Source organism: Rhinolophus hipposideros (genome assembly GCF_964194185.1).
Source record: "Rhinolophus hipposideros genome assembly, chromosome: 14".
Classification (NCBI taxonomy): Eukaryota; Metazoa; Chordata; class Mammalia; order Chiroptera; family Rhinolophidae; genus Rhinolophus; species Rhinolophus hipposideros.
Window position 1 is genome coordinate 29302176 of NC_138060.1, and position 16215 is coordinate 29318390.

At 49.9% G+C, this 16215-nt stretch overlaps 1 protein-coding gene across 1 annotated transcript in view; it reads right to left on the reverse strand.

Annotated features, from left to right (window-relative positions):
• Positions 1-417: 417 nt before the first annotated feature.
• The window catches only part of CLSTN2 (calsyntenin 2), a 568589-nt gene continuing 552791 nt past the window's right edge, over positions 418-16215 (reverse strand). The window contains exons 13-17 of the mRNA XM_081072331.1: positions 14902-15072; positions 14254-14399; positions 14001-14124; positions 13042-13226; positions 418-11140 (exon numbers count right to left, since the gene is read on the reverse strand). Of these exons, the coding sequence (XP_080928457.1) occupies positions 10934-11140; positions 13042-13226; positions 14001-14124; positions 14254-14399; positions 14902-15072 (833 nt within the window). The 3' untranslated portion in view covers positions 418-10933. The remainder of the gene's footprint in view (positions 11141-13041; positions 13227-14000; positions 14125-14253; positions 14400-14901; positions 15073-16215) is intronic.

Genomic DNA, 16215 nt, shown 5'->3' on the forward strand with positions numbered 1-16215 from the left:
GTGCCTGGGTGTAGAGGAAGGTCAGCATGGATGAGCAGGAAGGAAGGGGCTAGGAGGGAGACAGCTGTGCCCCCAGGTCCTCTGGGACTCCTCTTTTTCATGTGTAATGTTAAGAACTACCCACTGCAGGGATTAAGATCACACACATAGAGCTCCAGCCCTTTGTAGGTGCTCAACGAATACATTAGGATTGTCTTTGCATTGGTCTCCAGTAACAAGGCTGCCAAGTTCAGCTCCAGGTGCCCTGATGGAGGCCTGAAAGGGGCCAATTTTCCATGTCATCCCCCCCCCCCCCATCCAACACCTCTTCCCTCCGCATGCATCAACCTCGGACAGGGCCCCAGAGAATGTTGCCCCAGTCAAAGCAGTTCTCACCTCATCAAACAGGCTAAAGAATAAACACACTCAGAGGTCATCTTTACTGTGAAATTCTAAAATCATTATTTATTCACCAATTCACAGAAAGTGTCATAATGACCACCAACATGAATCAGTTTGTAGGCATTTACAAGCCAAGGCTGAAAATAAATATCTGTCTGTGTCGAATAGCATTTAACAAATTACTTGGAAACGGCAAGAATCTTAATTGTTAGAAATTTTAAGTTTGTGATTCCAACTTGGATAAGACCACAGTCATGGGGAGAAGCCCAGCAGATTCCCGTGATGGTTCTTAGTTCTTCCTATATCTTTATATACATACAGATTCTCCGCGCCCCTCGCTCTGTGTCAGCCTGAATTGGACAGGACAGCGCGTTAGGCAGGGGCCGGGTGCTGAGAGAGATGTGGGGAGGGGTAGAGCATTTTCTCTGATGTGTTGCGACTGACAATCTCATTCATGGAGCAAGATGACAATGTGGTCTCCTGAAATTAGATTCCACATCCTATAAATGCATCCAATCCTTCTAACGAGATCGTCCAAAGTTGACATTGCATCACACTCACACACACACAATAGTATATTTAGCAAATAAACACAGTTTCTAGACTAAGAGGATTCAGTCTCTGCGGCACCTAGAAGGGCTCAGAAATCTGACGTACATCCGGTACACACTGACCCACCCCTGGGGGCACAGCTGGCCACCGTGGGAGACACCCTGGTCACACTGGCAGTAGCTGCCCAGCTGGCAAGTGATTGAAGGTGATTTTGTAACACGAGGCTGCTGGTCCTCCCTCTCTCTGCAGTGCCAACACCACAGAGGCTTTGAAGAGAGAACACTCGCCTCTTTAGCTCAGACCTTTCTCACACACGTTGTGGTTGGCAGCTGGGAATACACAGCTGTCCAAGACTTCTAAATGGTGGTGGCCTCTCCAGACATGGGAGAAGGGAAGGGCTGAGAGAACAAACCCCTGGACTTTTCAGACTGGCTGAGCCCAGGACCTGTACATTTAGTTCTAGAATTGTGCCTGAAGTTGGCAAAATCCAACAGCATTTTGACCACGTGTTTAGGAAATGGCAGAGGCGATGGAAGGGAAGCGCCAGCCCCATTTCTGTAGAATTGGCTTGTTGGGTGGTATGCAGATGTGGTCTCGGGTATGAACCCACTATGCGCAGCACCCTGTCACTGCTCACCAGCAGAGGGCCAGACCCAGTGCCTGCGGCTGGCTGGACACTGAACTGTCTGTGAATCCCAACGGCTTCTCCTCAGTCAGGTGGTGATGCTCTAGGACGGGGTATGGCCGAGCTCTCCAGGGCTCATTTAATTTGGGCTACAGTGATACTACTGAGTGTCTACCGAGCTGGGACAGGCTGGACCTTCAATTTCCAAATGCTTACCAAACTCCCACTATGTGCCAGGCACTGTGCTCAGTGGTTTGAGAGCGAAAAGTAAACAACAATCAGAAAAATTGTAACATCCAAACCAGTGCTTGTAAGGAATTTAAAACGTGTTGGAACCATTGACATCCTCGTTCTCTCTCTTATTTCTCTATTATAGATATGACACATATTTAGCTGTCCTTAGCCTATTTGTCTCTGAGAATTTATATTTAATACATTAATCAATTTTCCAAACTAAGGTGCCACCAAGTCATTCCAAGTCTTACTTGACATGATAATGTCCAAGCCAATAACATAACACCCCCAACCCTATACCTACAGATTTCTTTGAAAACAACCAACTTCCACATGCACTTTCTTTTCTAAAGTCACCAGCTGGTTTTCTTCCGTCTCCTCCTAAGCCTGTCCAGCTCTAGGCACCAACAACCTTTCTTGAAAGCCACTGAGGTCAGGATGGAAGCAATTAGGTGGCTTGATTCATCACGACTAGTTCAGTTAAGAACTGAGGTCACCTTCTAACAGCTCCGACTTCGGAAGCCATTGATTTGACTGCCTGTGTGGTCTCACCACCAGACGTACCCAGAGTTTGCTGAAACCTGGATATGGGACACAGCCTTCAAGACAGAGCCCTGTTCGGGCTTCCTGGGAGAGGGGTGTTCTGGATGCTGTCACTCCGATCGGGCCACGCCTCTTCCCTCTCCAACTCTGAGTCACCTCCGTCTCTCTTTTCTTGCTTTTTCAGTGATTGGCCCTGGGTATAAAGTCTAACTTCCTGACCTCCAAAAAGCTTTGGCCTTATTTCCACCACTTGAAATTGACTAATGACAACGAGCATGACCCCTTCTGAATCCCACACATCAGAGACTCCTGGGCGTCCGTGTGAGGGAGCTGGGGGCTGGGTGTTCCACGTTGGCCAGGATGCATGTACTTCTGCCTCCAGGGGTGGATGTGCACCGTATATGCACATCTGTGACCCAGAGGCACCAGCAGGGCACCTCCTCACAGAGCGCCTCGTGAAGCTTCCCAAGGGCAGATGCTTCCTCATCCCTCTCCTCCCTTCTCCACACCGGGAATGGAGTCTGTAGCTGAGACTTGGGCTTGGTTCTCTGCTTCTGCAAATAGTCACAACCTGTGGGCTCATTTCTCTGATAGTTCTGTTGGGGAAAATAATCCTCAACGTGTGTGTGTGTGTGTGTGTGTGCGCGCGCGCGTGCATGTGTGTGTCACATTTCTGTTCTGAAATGGTCAGAAAAAAGGGTCTGGGCAGCAGAGATACATTTTCATTTCAAGATAAAAGCAAATAGACATTAAACCCGACATGTTTCCGTTGCCTGTGATTAATACACAGTGTCTGTATTTTGGCTCTTCAGGTGTCTGTTGCCCTCTTTTCATTAGTCTATTGAGAATTGAGCTTCATCTTGATGAATCTCCTCTGCAGTGAATCTGATAAAAGGGACTGGAGAGAAGCACAGGGCTGAGGTCATTAACAGATGAGGGCTTTCTCTCAGTTGGGACGCGCTGCCCATGGCCTATTGGGCCGAGCAAGTGGGCTCATCAATGCCCATCTACCCTGGCTTCTTGATTGGGGCTCCTTTGACTGGTTCTAGCAGGGAAGGGGTCACACTCCTAGCAACCCCACTCCTATACTTTTTCCATTTTTTAAGTAAGAATGTTATCCTCCCCCCACTGCACATCCATTCCTTTTAGATCTGACTTTATAAAGGACCTCAACTTATACACTAAGAGAAAAGATGGAAGAGTCTTTTTCCATTGGAGCATCTTAATTTTTCAAACCCTGTCCATTCACGGAGATCCAGGGACCTCTGGTTTTCCATGTACTGCAGCATTTACTGAGCACATGCTATGGGCCAGGTGCCATGCTAGACACCCAGAGTGCTGTGACCTGCCCTGAGGAAGGGGCCTGTGACAGCAGAGGAAGAAAGAGTTGGGGAGCACACACCATGTGTTCCAGGGTCCTGGTCAGGCACCCCACCAGGGGCATGGGAAGTGAGGACCACTGTGGTTCCATTTCATTCAGCTGAAAGTTCTCATGGAGTGGGACCCTGACTCTGGAGACGTGTCACCTCAGTGGTTCAGAGGTACCAGCTCCTCTCTGCTCCTTGGAATGGGGGGAACTCGCGGGTGTCAGGACATGGTTCTCTTTGCATTTCTGACAAATGTAAATGGCTTATAGGGTCTGCCCAGGGAGACACCATGTGCCTTCCTAATGAAAGCCCTCTCACTGCTCACTCAGTCCCCCTGGTGTCCTGGCGGGATCTGAGCTCCTCACCCTCAGTCCACGTCTTCCTGTTTTATCTAACCACACAGATCCAGGCCTGCCAATGAGAGCAGAGCTCACTCTGCTTCCAGAACTACCAAAGGTCTCTCCATCCACTGCCTGACATCCCATTCCTTGTCCTTTTGTCCCATAGGAGGCATTAGCAATAAATGACTAACTTCAGGGAAACACATACAATTGACTTAAGGTCTTGGGAAAGAAATGTTTCTTTTGAGAATTCACAAAGAGAGGCCAGGCAGTAAAGGAAAAACTCTTCTGGGTCTAAGTGGCACGAAGAAGCATCTTACCTCCTCCTCTTGGGTCTGGTTTTCCCAAGCTCTCTCACCCGCAAGCAACTGGCAAGCCCTCTTTGTTCTTGTTAGCGTGTTCTAATCTGTTAGAGATGAGTTATTCTCGATAAGATCTCTGTGATCTCAGAATATTGGTTGGACGTTTAATCAGAAGACTTTTTCCAGGCTGGGCTGGAGAAAGGAAGGTGTCCTGTAGGGCCCTGGGGAGTACTTGGCAAGGAGGCTGCTGAGTGGACCAGGAATGTATCTCTCTTCTGGAGGGGATTGGGCTGTGTCCCTCTCCAGGATGAAAGGGGGCAGACCGGCAGGAAGTGACTCAAGCCTGAGGGGAGGAGTGGAATTGGGACTAGGACCAGGGTTCTTTGAAACCACTGCTTCACAGAGTACAGACTGGAGCTTGGAGGGCCCTGGAGGGTGTGTGGGCTTCTCTGCTTTGCCCCCTCTCCTCACAGTACACTAGAAGTCGATGATTTTCTCTTGTTAATAGTCATCTCCCCCCAGAGCCAGCTTGTCAGTCTCCTCATCCTCCACATCAGTGGTTCTCAAACCTTAGTGGCCATCGGAATCAGAAAGCTCATTAAAACACAGATGTAACCACTTTCTATTGTCCAGCTGGGCCCCTTCCCTGGAGTTTCCGGTTCAGTGGGTTATGGGTGGGGTCTGAGAACCTGCATCTCTCATTCATTGTCAGGTGCTGCTGGTCCAGGCATGCACCTCGAGAACCTCTGCACCACAGTCAGGCGTGAACCCTCGGAAGTCAGGCCCTTTTCCCTCTTCAGCTTTGACCTGCGGCCTCTGCGGTGCTCCCTCACATCAGGCTATTTCGTGGCTTTGGGTGGTGGCTCATGCCAGCCCTCTATCTAGGTCGCCCTTTGCAACTTCGAGGTCTGGCTGCCTGCTGTTCATTCATCCTTAAGAACTTCCTTTGGCCTAGTTTCACTGAATCTCAGCCATGTTATTTCGGCCCAGTAGGCAGGATGACTGGCTTTCATCTACAAGTGAACTGAGTCAGACTGGGGTAGAAGAAACATCGAGAGAGGCATTGCCTGCTCCCCTAGAGAGCACCTCAGTTGGCTCAGCAATGTGTGTCCTATCACCTGACTCCGGGTGGAGAACGGCCAAAGCAAGTTACTCCACCTCTTCCAACCCCAAACTCCTGTCCCCAGCAGTTCTGACTACTCACAGACAGCCTCCAGCATTGCAAAGGAAACACCCCAACACTTGCCAGACCAGGAGGTCCTCATGGGCAGACCACACCTCATTCATCCTCCCTTCCCCTGTTCCTGGCACACCACTTGCCCTCAGCAAGGATTTGCTGAATTACACGGAACATAGCTGCAAACGCAGAATCCCATCTGTTCACTGATGGCATACAGGAAATATCTGGTAGGTTTCTGGGGTGCTGGTGGAGGTAACTTCTTTTGTCTCTTTTTGTCTCCCTGGGATAGTCAAGCTACTGCCAAAAGGAAAACTAGAGCAAGATCTATAGAGCAGGTACAGAATAAATTTACAAAGCAAAGCAAATAAAGACAGGGAAATGAAGGTGCTGGAGCAGACTTCAAAACTTTCATTGCTCATTTCCTTTGTCTGCAGCTGGACAACAGAAAGCAGTTACATGAAAATTAAATTGTGCCAAGGGCTTTGGCCTGTCAGCCTCGATAAATGTCTGATGTAGATAGAGAATCGTGTACCATCAGCAGCACCACGCCGGAGCACACTGCAGGAGGCTTTGGGTATCCTCCAAAGGCCTGAGAATTATCCTACCTGAAAAATACCTACTTTGCACTGGTAAATTCTCCCAAAGAATTACACCCTCTCCCTCACTTTTTTTTGTAACACCGATTTGGTTCATTGAAATGAGGGATGGTTAAAAAAATAGTCTTCCTTTCTTCCTCTTGTTAATATTGAATCATAAAGCCAAGAAGACTGCTAATTTTGAAGTGTGCTGGGTCGGGCTTTCTCCTGATTAGGTTGCTATTGATTATTATAGTCACAAATCTTTAGGATCATTTTTAGAGCGATGGCATGAGCCGGGCTGGAATAGAAAAATCATTCTGAGGTAATGAACACTCCTACTTAGAAATCCTTCTGGGCTGGGTCTTGCAGAGAAGGCCTGGTGCCGGGGGAGTGAGCCCTTAGCTGGGTGAGCTGAGCACTCAGGTCTGTCCGGGACTCGGGGCAGCTCTCGAGGGATGCTTGCCTGTAGTTGAGTCAATTCAACAAGTAACAAGTGTTCTTTGTTTTCATTCCCCCCCAGAACATGGACTTTTAAAACAGCTTACTTAAAGACCGTGGTGTTGTTGGTTCATTTCAGAGGCAAAGACCCCTGGGTAGTTTAAGGAAGAATCTAAGATAGCAATTTGCTTTCCCTGGAGAGACAGAGGGCTGCTTTTCATGCACATAGGGTATGGGTGTGCAAACTATGGCCCCGGGGGCCAAATCTGGCTGGCTGCTAGTTTTTTCCATGGCCCATGGGATCATGAAGGTTTTTCCATTTTTAAATGGTTAAAAATAAAAATCAAGAGTAAGAAAATTTCGTGAGATGTGAAAATAATATGAATTCCACTGGGCTGGTTTCTTTTTAGTGTTCATAAATAAAGCTTTTTTTTTTTTTTTGAACACAGCCATATTCATTTGTTTAAGTATTGTCTGTGGCTGATTTCATGCTAGAAGGGCAGAATTGAATGTTTGCAACAAAGACCATATGGCTTGCAAAGCCCTAAACATTTGCGACCTGGCTCTTTATAATAGTTTGCCGAGCCCTGCCACATGCATAGGAATGGAGAATGCTGCTCCCCACCAGGAGGAGCCCTGTGGGGACAGAGCCAGGAGAGCAGTTTCCAGGCTCTCGGCCTCACGTGGAAAGGTGCTGGCTCAGGTAGTAAATTGACGTCAGCTGTGATCAGACGGTCATGTGCTATATGGCTGGTTGGCCATCAGCTGTCACTGGTTAGCCATTAGCCACTAATACAACTGCTGTGGCTACGTTGGCGGGTTGGTTGGTTGGCAGAGAAGTGGACAGCAGATTGCGGATTGTGCAGCTCCTGCTTCCTGTGTCTCCAACCAGCCGCCAGCAAGACTATAGTGGTGTGACTCCCCTACCTATGGCTCCGTGGGTGCGCCTTTTTGGCCTCACCATGTCCTGTATTCTTATGTGGGGAGCGGGAGCTGAGACCCTGCCTGACAAGCCCTCTCCCCGGAGGGTCCATGTCCACAAGGTGTAGCCCTTGCTACATGCACAGGTGTGTGGCCTCAGCCCTGCTCCATAGACGATTGAATACGTTCAAAAAAGTGGCCGTGAAAAGAGATCCCACTGAAATCACATTTCTGTGATTGGGCCGTGGTCAGATGTATAACGTTTGATTAAACCTTCTAGAATATACTTTTCGCATTCTTTAAAGCAGGTGGCCACCTTGCTGATTGCTTTACTCCACTGGGGTAACTCATTCTGCACTGGCCTTTTCCATCTCAACCTCCTTTTCCTCTCCTCCTCCCTATCACCTGACTTACTGGAGAGGCGTCAGTCTATCTATTTTCAAGCTTCCGAGAGCAGAATCTGATCATGCACTTCGCGTGATAAGCAATGGTCTGGCTTCTGGCCAAACCGGTCAGCTGTTCTTCCCGGGTTCAAATCTGCATCTGCCGTTGCTGACCTCTGGATGAGAGGCCATGGTGTGTCCGGGTCATCTGGGAGTTCTAGTTCCCAGACACCAGCATATGGAGCCTGGAAAATGCTGGGCTGATTAATGACACTTTCCACTTGTGGTTAGAATATTTGGTGGAGGGCAAGTGACATTGCTCCCCACTCACCTGGATCAGCCCTGATGCTTCTGCTACTTTTACATAACCTCCCCTTCTGTTCTCACCGTGGGGAGGAGTAGGGTATTGGGAACATGACAAACGCCCTTGGGCCCAGCAGCACCATTCCCAGTGCCTCCTCTCTGAAGTGGCATGCAGTACAACCTCCCACCGCAGGAGCCGATGGAAATGGCTCAGACGTGACCCTGTCATTTCCCTGTGAGTCCGCTCCACCATTCTGCTGCCCCAGCCAAGTGCCACTTTCACCTGCTCCCTCCCCGCCACGTCCCCCAAACACACAAAGGTGTCACATGCCCCAAACAGCTCACGCAACCATGAATAAGCGATGCAGCCATCGGAGATAGCCAGAGAGTAAAAGACACCTTCCCAATCCCAACCAAACCGAAAGACTGAGCAGGGAAAAGCGCTCTCATGAATGCTGGACTTACTTTACATATTTTAAATCAAAGTCCAATTCAGAAAGAATTGGTTTTAAACATAAAAGTATTCATTTTACTGCCATAATTTTGGGAGAATTCTGTTAGCTCCTAGAATCTCTTTTTATTTAACTAAAGGGACTGTCGGGACGATGCAGTCCTACAGATTTTCTCCTCGTAGATGTGCAGGCACAGCCTGGTAATAAAAGGATATTTGGTTGGGAGAATTCCCCGAAGTGTCTATTTCCATTCAATGAATATAAAACCCCAAACTTCTGCCAGCGTTTTTCCGTAAGAAGGGAAAAGGAGAGCACTGGTGGGGTTTGTGAAGGCGCCTCTCCTCTTCCTGTGACTTTTCTCACTCCCTCTATATGGTCACTAGTGTAGTTTCTATGCCCCTTTGTTTCTCCTCTGCCACCGTCTCGTCCTCTGAGGGAAGGCGCTTATCTTATTCAGCTTTAACCTTTTCTCACAGCTGCTGGTCGAGGTCACAGCACACAGTAGGTCCTCAGCAGTGCCTGTCAGCTGCGTAAGTATGAACCTAAGTAGAATCAGGTTGGTGGGCTCAGGGCCAGGAGGGGAAAGTGGGGAGTCTAATCTTGTATATCTCTGAATGCCTCTGAGCAAGATGCTTGAGTCTCTGAACCTCAGTTTACTCAGAATGAACACGTGCCTGACAATAGATGTCCCAACTACCTCACAGAATTATTGCGAGGATCAAATGAGCAAACAGGTGCAGAAAAACCACTCGAGGCGATGGGAAAACCTGCATAAGGTCGTTTTCTGGAATCAGAAGGTCACAAAGGCCCATCATGGGTCCTCACTGGGTGAAGGTCAGACAAGAGGACTTGAGAGCAGTCTCCCTTCATAAGCACTGTTTCAGTGACACAAGGAGTAGAAGGAACAGATTCTGAACCAGCTTTTGAACCTGAATGCCTCTGTGACTAGGGACCAGCTCCGTGCCTGTGCCAAGCCAATATGGGCTGGGCTGAGGGCAGTTGGCAGCACAGGGACAGATCACGCGTCCTGAGGACAAAGCCCGAGACAGGAAGTCCTATAATGGCCCTCATTCTTGCCTGCTATTCTCTTGGCCACAAAGATCACAGACCAGTTACTATAGCAACAGTTCTCCTCATGAGGCGTCCGTGTTAGGAAGGCGATGGAAAAGATTTCCTTATTAAAATAAATAAATAAATAAATCAAGTTTTCAGTTACATTTGCCCTCCACCCAAAGCATTGCTCTTTTTATAAGAAAGAAGCAGCTGTTATTATCGCATATATGCTGCTAATTCCTAGCAGTTACATTTCCAAACTTTCATTTTAGACTTGATGCAGTTCCCGCTTGTTCTAATACATCCAAGAAGAATGTATTTTCTTCAGAGGCAAACCAGTCTGAAATGCGGGACAAGGGACCATACGCCTAAGTGGTGAGAGCCTTGCCAACCTCGGGTCACCCTCTGGCCTGGGAGAGCCCAGCCACCCTCATCCCCCAGATGTGAGCCCACCATGAAGCCCAGTGATGCCACCTCATCAGCCCTTCCTTCTGATCCCTGGCTGCAGGCTTGTCACCACTGTCACGTGGGGGCAGTACCTGTGTGGAATGCTTCCTGGATCCTATGCTTTCTGCTGGGTGAGCAGGGCAGTCAAGATGGTTTCAGCTGCCCAGACAGGCCGACTCAGATAGCTTTGGGTGGTGACCAGGTCCAGCTGTGGCCACAGTTTCAGACTTTTTGTATCAGCTTATGCGACCTCAGAAAATTCAAAGGGAAAGGCTTTCCAAACTGGGGCGAGTGTGTGTGTGAACCTCTCCCTGTGAACTTAATTCTGCCTCGACAAGGACTTTCGTTAGAGTGTTAAGGACCAAGACGTCAGCTATGTGACATCTGACCACCTGCCTGAATGAAGCCCCCTGGAGAGTCAGGTAAGGAGAACCTGCGGGTCTGTGTGCAGAGATGACTGAGTCAGGTACTCGCAGTGAGCTGCAGACCAAGGGTCTGGGGAACACGGCCCCTGGGGGAGGTGAGTGACACAGAGGCTGCCCTTCTCCCCTGCAGAGAAGAGCACAGGCAGAGCTCTGTGGTCTGGCTGACAGGATGCTGGGGGGCCCAGGGTAGGAGCAGGACGAAGCCCACCCGTTGAGGATGACACTGGGCTTGTTGGAACCACCCCAGGACTGGGACACAGGAGTGCCCAGGCTGTGTAGGCAGGTTCCAGGAGGCAGGGGAAGGTCTGCCCACACTGGCATAGAAATCAGAGGTGATGGTGATAGACTCGGCATACATCGGGGGGCGCTTACAAAAGGGACAGGTGGGCAGGCCCAGACAGCTGGGAGCTAGTAGGGGAGGGTGGAGTCATCCCACTCCAGCTGGGCTTGCCTGGCTCCATTCTGCCCGTGTCTGCCCTTGCCCATCCCTTCTTCCATCTCCTCCTCATCGCTGTCATCTGAGTCGCTGCTGCTGGAGCTTAAGTCTTCCTCTACTTCCTCTTCCTCCTCTTCCTCCTCAGTGTCATCTTCCCCACGCCCTGGCGCTTCATGTTTCTGGATGGCAGGGACAGAAGGGAAACGCTTGTCAGGGGCTGAGCAGAGGCCACTTTGGAGTTTATATTTCTCCCTCCGCTAAGTAAACATTTTGGACCCCTTGGAACTTCTTCCCTTTCATGCTAAACCCTCGGGCCTGAAAGGGAGGTCCCCTGGGGAAAGGCAAATCAGATGGCCCAGGACACAGACAAGAAAGAACAGCAAATTCCGAGACATGAACTCAAGGTAAGACGTGTGTTTTAGACACTGGACATTTAAGCCAATCCCATACGTCCCTTAGTGAGTCTTTCAGGCCAAGGTTTGTCTTCTGGCATTGCTGGAGGCTGTCAATATCAGCGATCCAAATCTTCCGTGTTTGCTTCTCAGTGAGAGAATGGCATTTAAGCTTGTACCCGCTTTCCAGGTGGAAATGTAAGGTCTCTGGGAGCAGAAGGTCTCCTACGCCAAGACTCAGGGGTTCTGCCCCTCAAAAATATTCCTTTAGGAGGGACACAGTTCATGTTCCTCAGTTTACATGCCTGCCCCTGACGTTCTGACTTGTGTCCTCAAACCCTGCCTCCCTGTTCTCTAGTCCTATCTCTGCTTCCCCCAGTTTTTGGTGATTCCAGCCAATTCTTATTTCTGGATTTATGGTTTGAATTGAGGAACCAGCCATTAAAGATGTATGCCCTTGCTTGGCCACGTCACCTCTCTGGAGTATTTTCCCTTCTACCTTTACCTCCCTTAAATCCTACCCATTCTTCAAGGCCTCCCATAAGCTAACCTCCTCCGAGAAGTCTTCCCCGAACACTCCAGCACCCACAGCTCTCCTTGCTCATGCTTCACTGACTGTTGGCATCACCACGTTAGCCCTTGGTAGGCACACTTTTGCCCAGTACCCGGACGGCTGCAGGAGTGCTGCAGGCACACTCAAGGCTCAGCTCGTCAACAGTGAAGAAGCTGAGTTCCTGTAGTGCTGTGCTCAGTACTACACCCCCTGCCCGTGCTGAGCACACAAGCACGTGCTGAGCACACAAGCACGTTGCCTGTGCATTCCGAGTATGAGAGCAGCTGAGAGCGAGACTGGGGACACGGCTGGGATAATCTTTTCATTTCTCAATGATCCCTCCTGATCTTGCCCTACTTCCCTACTCTTGGCTATATCTCCACGCAGACCAAAGGGCACGATGCCAGCGGCTTCTCTTGATACTCGTATGCCCAGAGCAGGAGATGTGCTCATGGGTGGATTCCTGGGGGCTGCTGGCTCACTGGAAAGATCTGAATTTTAGAATCCGGCAACCTGGACTTTGAATATGGGCACTGCCATGGCCGTCTCTGTGAGTCTGAGCACTTTGCTGTCCTCTCTGAGTTGGTTCCCGCCGGGGTAAATGAGGACGATGACCCCTACTGCACAGGTTGCTGGAAGATTAAATGAGGCTGTGTGCATAGAGAGCAGCCTGTGCACTGGCCGGCATAATGGGTGCTCAATAAACGGCAGCTATTATTAGTGTATTTTTGTTTTAACCTATTCTGAATCTTTAAGTGAGCTCTGCAGGCAGTACGGAGCAAAGCCATCCAATTTACACTGTTAATTAATCAAAAATTCAATACCGAGTCCCTAAGTGTTAGCGCTGAGCTAAATATGATGGGAGTGGCAAGGGACAGACACCACATGGCTGCTTGCCTTAAGAAACGTCTGGTTCTGTCTGTATGGTTAGAGCGGTCCACACATTTTAAATCAGTGAGTGCTATGGGTGGGAGTGTGTGGTCCCTTTGGGTTGAGAGGGCTGGAGGGGCTCAGAGCAGTGAGGGATCAGTGGGGATGGGCCGGGGGTGGGGCGGGGCTTCTGGCAGAGGAAAGATGGAGCTGGGTGGAGGGGAGGCAGCTCGCCCTGAGTGGCCAGCCCCTGCGTGAAGGTCACCTCCATGGGGTTGACGGTGATAGTGAGCGCACAGTCGTCCCACTCCATCTCGGCCTCCTTGGCACCCTCAGGCTCCCGGGTGAGGTGCTGACGGGCGATGCGGACCCGGTACACGCCCATGGCCACGACAAACACCAGCATGCACACGGAGATGATGACGACCACTGTGGCGAGGCTTGGGACCACTGCAACGAGGAAGGAATCCACATGACGTGGCGAACTAGCGCACTCTTGGGATGGAGCATGAACGAAACATCCATGCACGCGTTAAAATCTGCCCTCGCACTTCTCAGCTGTAGGACTCTGGGTCAGTACCTTACTCTGTCTGTCTGGGCTTCCCGTTCATCATCTCTTCGATGGAATTCATAATTCCTATCTCATGGAATAAGATTCCTATCTTATTTCATTTGTGAGGAACAAATGAAATAATCTCTGAGTTTCCACCCAGGCACATAGTAGGTACTCAATGAATGCAAATTCTTTTCTAGCCCTTGCCTTTCCCCTCACATTATAGGAAAGGTCCCACCGAGCGCCAGGCACTGTGGAGGGTAGCGGGAACAGAGACAGTGCCCGGCAGACAGTAATACAATATGGCACGTGCTGGAATAGAAGTAATGGTAGGGGACTTTGCAATACGGTGCACACGTGTGTGTCCGTTAGCGGATGTGAGGGCTTCAGGGAACGCTTCATACAGGATGTGGTTGTGAGTTGGGCCTAAAAGCATTTGCAAAATTGTACCACAGCCCTTTATACTAACCTGTGCTATTACGTATGGTCTGGAACTTGTTGTTTCCCCGACTGGCTCCGCACTGAGGCTGAGTGTCTCCACGCCAGGGCCCACAGCTTCTCCATTGTTGGGTCCCTCCCACAGTGCTGGGCACCTATGGCTGCTGCACCCTGACTGTCTCGTGGGGGGATGGTCTTGAGTCACAATGACCACCTGGTGCCAGGTGACTTACCTGACCTGTGCTGGAAGCTACTCCGGGACTCAGGGTGTTGGACGGACTGGAGGAAGGGAGGCTGCACGATAAGGTGGCTGACATGCTCCCTGTCCGACACTCTGGCCTCAGGGAGCACGCTGACCTGGGAAGAGGGGGGAGAGGTGCTGTTGACCAGGAGTGGCTGGTGGGCCGGGGGCAGCAGTCCGTCTGGATAAACAAGGGAAGGGACGGGAGAACCTGGGCTTCCTTCCCAGCCGCAGCACTCACTCACCTCCACGTTGAACTCATTGCTGGTGTAACGCCCATTAAGTTCTGAGCACTTGAGCCTGAACCGCCGGGCCTCGAGGGACGCCGGGCGCAGGTTACGGTAGCGGACATGACGCAGCACTTGCTCATAACGGCTCATGGAGCCCACACCTGTGCCAAGAGACCACACCGGTCGTAAGAAGGTGGACGAGGGGATGGGGAGACAGGCTGCAGCTGCTGGGGCCTGTGGGTCTCCTGAATTTGGCCAGGTTGACTGCTTGAGATGTTTCCGGGCAGACAATGTGCTGAAGCAGAAGTTCTAAGGAGCCAATTAAACGGATCCACAGGATTTCACATACATTGCGCTCTGACCGGAATGTTTGGCCTCAATGTGCCAAATGTTGCTGGAATATTTGCTGAGATCAAACATGAGAGAAGTCATCCACCTAGTTGCTACAGGAGACGTCCCCAGGAGTGAGGGGGATGTGGTCCAGGTGCTCAAGATGCTGGAGTATTTCGCCAAAGGAGGAGGTGCTAGAAGTCTATGCTCTGAGGTCAAGGGCCCCCACCTGACCCCACTCCACTGGTGCTGAAGCGCCATCACACTCGTGACTCCCTGGATAAGGCCACTCTGAGGGGAGACCATGGGCAAAGGGGCTGAGCGTGGCCTTACCGTAGATGGAGTAGCCTGCAGTGGAGTTGGTGGCGTCCAGGTGTCGCTGGTGGAGCTCGCTGTGGTTAAGCTCCAAGCACTCCTGTCTTGGGTCTAAGTCCCCTCCCAGCACCAAAATGTCACAGAAATCTAAGTTGTGAAGCATCTCTTCTAAGACAGCAGGTTTGGGGGCTGTGGGAAGACAGGCACATGGGTAAGAGGCATGAGGACAGCCCAGACAACGTCCCTTTCTCATCATCTTCCTCCTCGTTGCTTACACCAGGTCAAGGCTGGGTCAGGAGAAGAGGTGCTGCCATCCTGAGCACCACCACTGCCGGATGGATGCCCAGGCTGCCCCTGAGGTGGGGCAGTATGAATTCGTGTGAAGAGTATGAACACAGTAGTCAAAAGGTGTGAATTTGAATACCGGCGTGGTTAGTGAGAAGCTGTATCGTATTCGAGAAACTACCTCCCCCTCAAATTCATGATCGTAAAGATGGTAAAGAGGGTGTTGAGAGAATTTAAAATGGTGGCTGGCACATAATAGGCGCTCAACAGGCAATAGCTCTCATTTGGGGCCAGAGATAAGTGCCCCTCCACCATGCTCTTGTGGCTGTCTCCATGACTCTGAGGTCCTCAGGGGCAAAAGTATCGTCTGTCTGTGACAGAGTCCTCAGGACCCAACCGGACACTGGCGTGGAGCAGTATTACTACACATTGCTCAATGGAGCTGCATTGTTAATGTGTTTAAATAATTATTTAATGTAATTAAATAAGTCAATTGGTTAGTCTAATTGACAGGCTGTCAGTCAGTTTAGGAGTCCCTGCCTGATTTTCGAGGGGCCCTAAATTTCCCCAGAGTAAGTCTGAGTATTTGAATGTTGGACAGGTAGACAATCTTAACTTACAATCTCACCTTAAAATAAAGTGATTGGCATTTATGGAGTCATTGCTATGTGCCAGGCTCTGTGCAAACAAAATTCTAACACACATTAGAGGGGCTACTATTGTCATCCCATTTCACTGATGGGGAAATGGAAGGCCCAAGGGATGAAGTGGATCGCCCAGGGTTACGTAGATAGTGGGGAAGGAGCTGGGACAGAAACGACCTTCTGGTTCTACAGATTGTAAAATCCTAACCTCTGGGCCAGTAGTCTTCAAATGCTTTTGTTCTTACAGCCTTTTATTGGAAAATTATTTAAATAAGTATATTTATTTATTTATAAAGAAGACTAACATTTTTTGTATTATAAAACATTTACAAAAACAGAAATTAAAAAGGATTCACTGAAGATGAGAAAATTATTTTATATTTTAATTTTTTAGGGATACCCA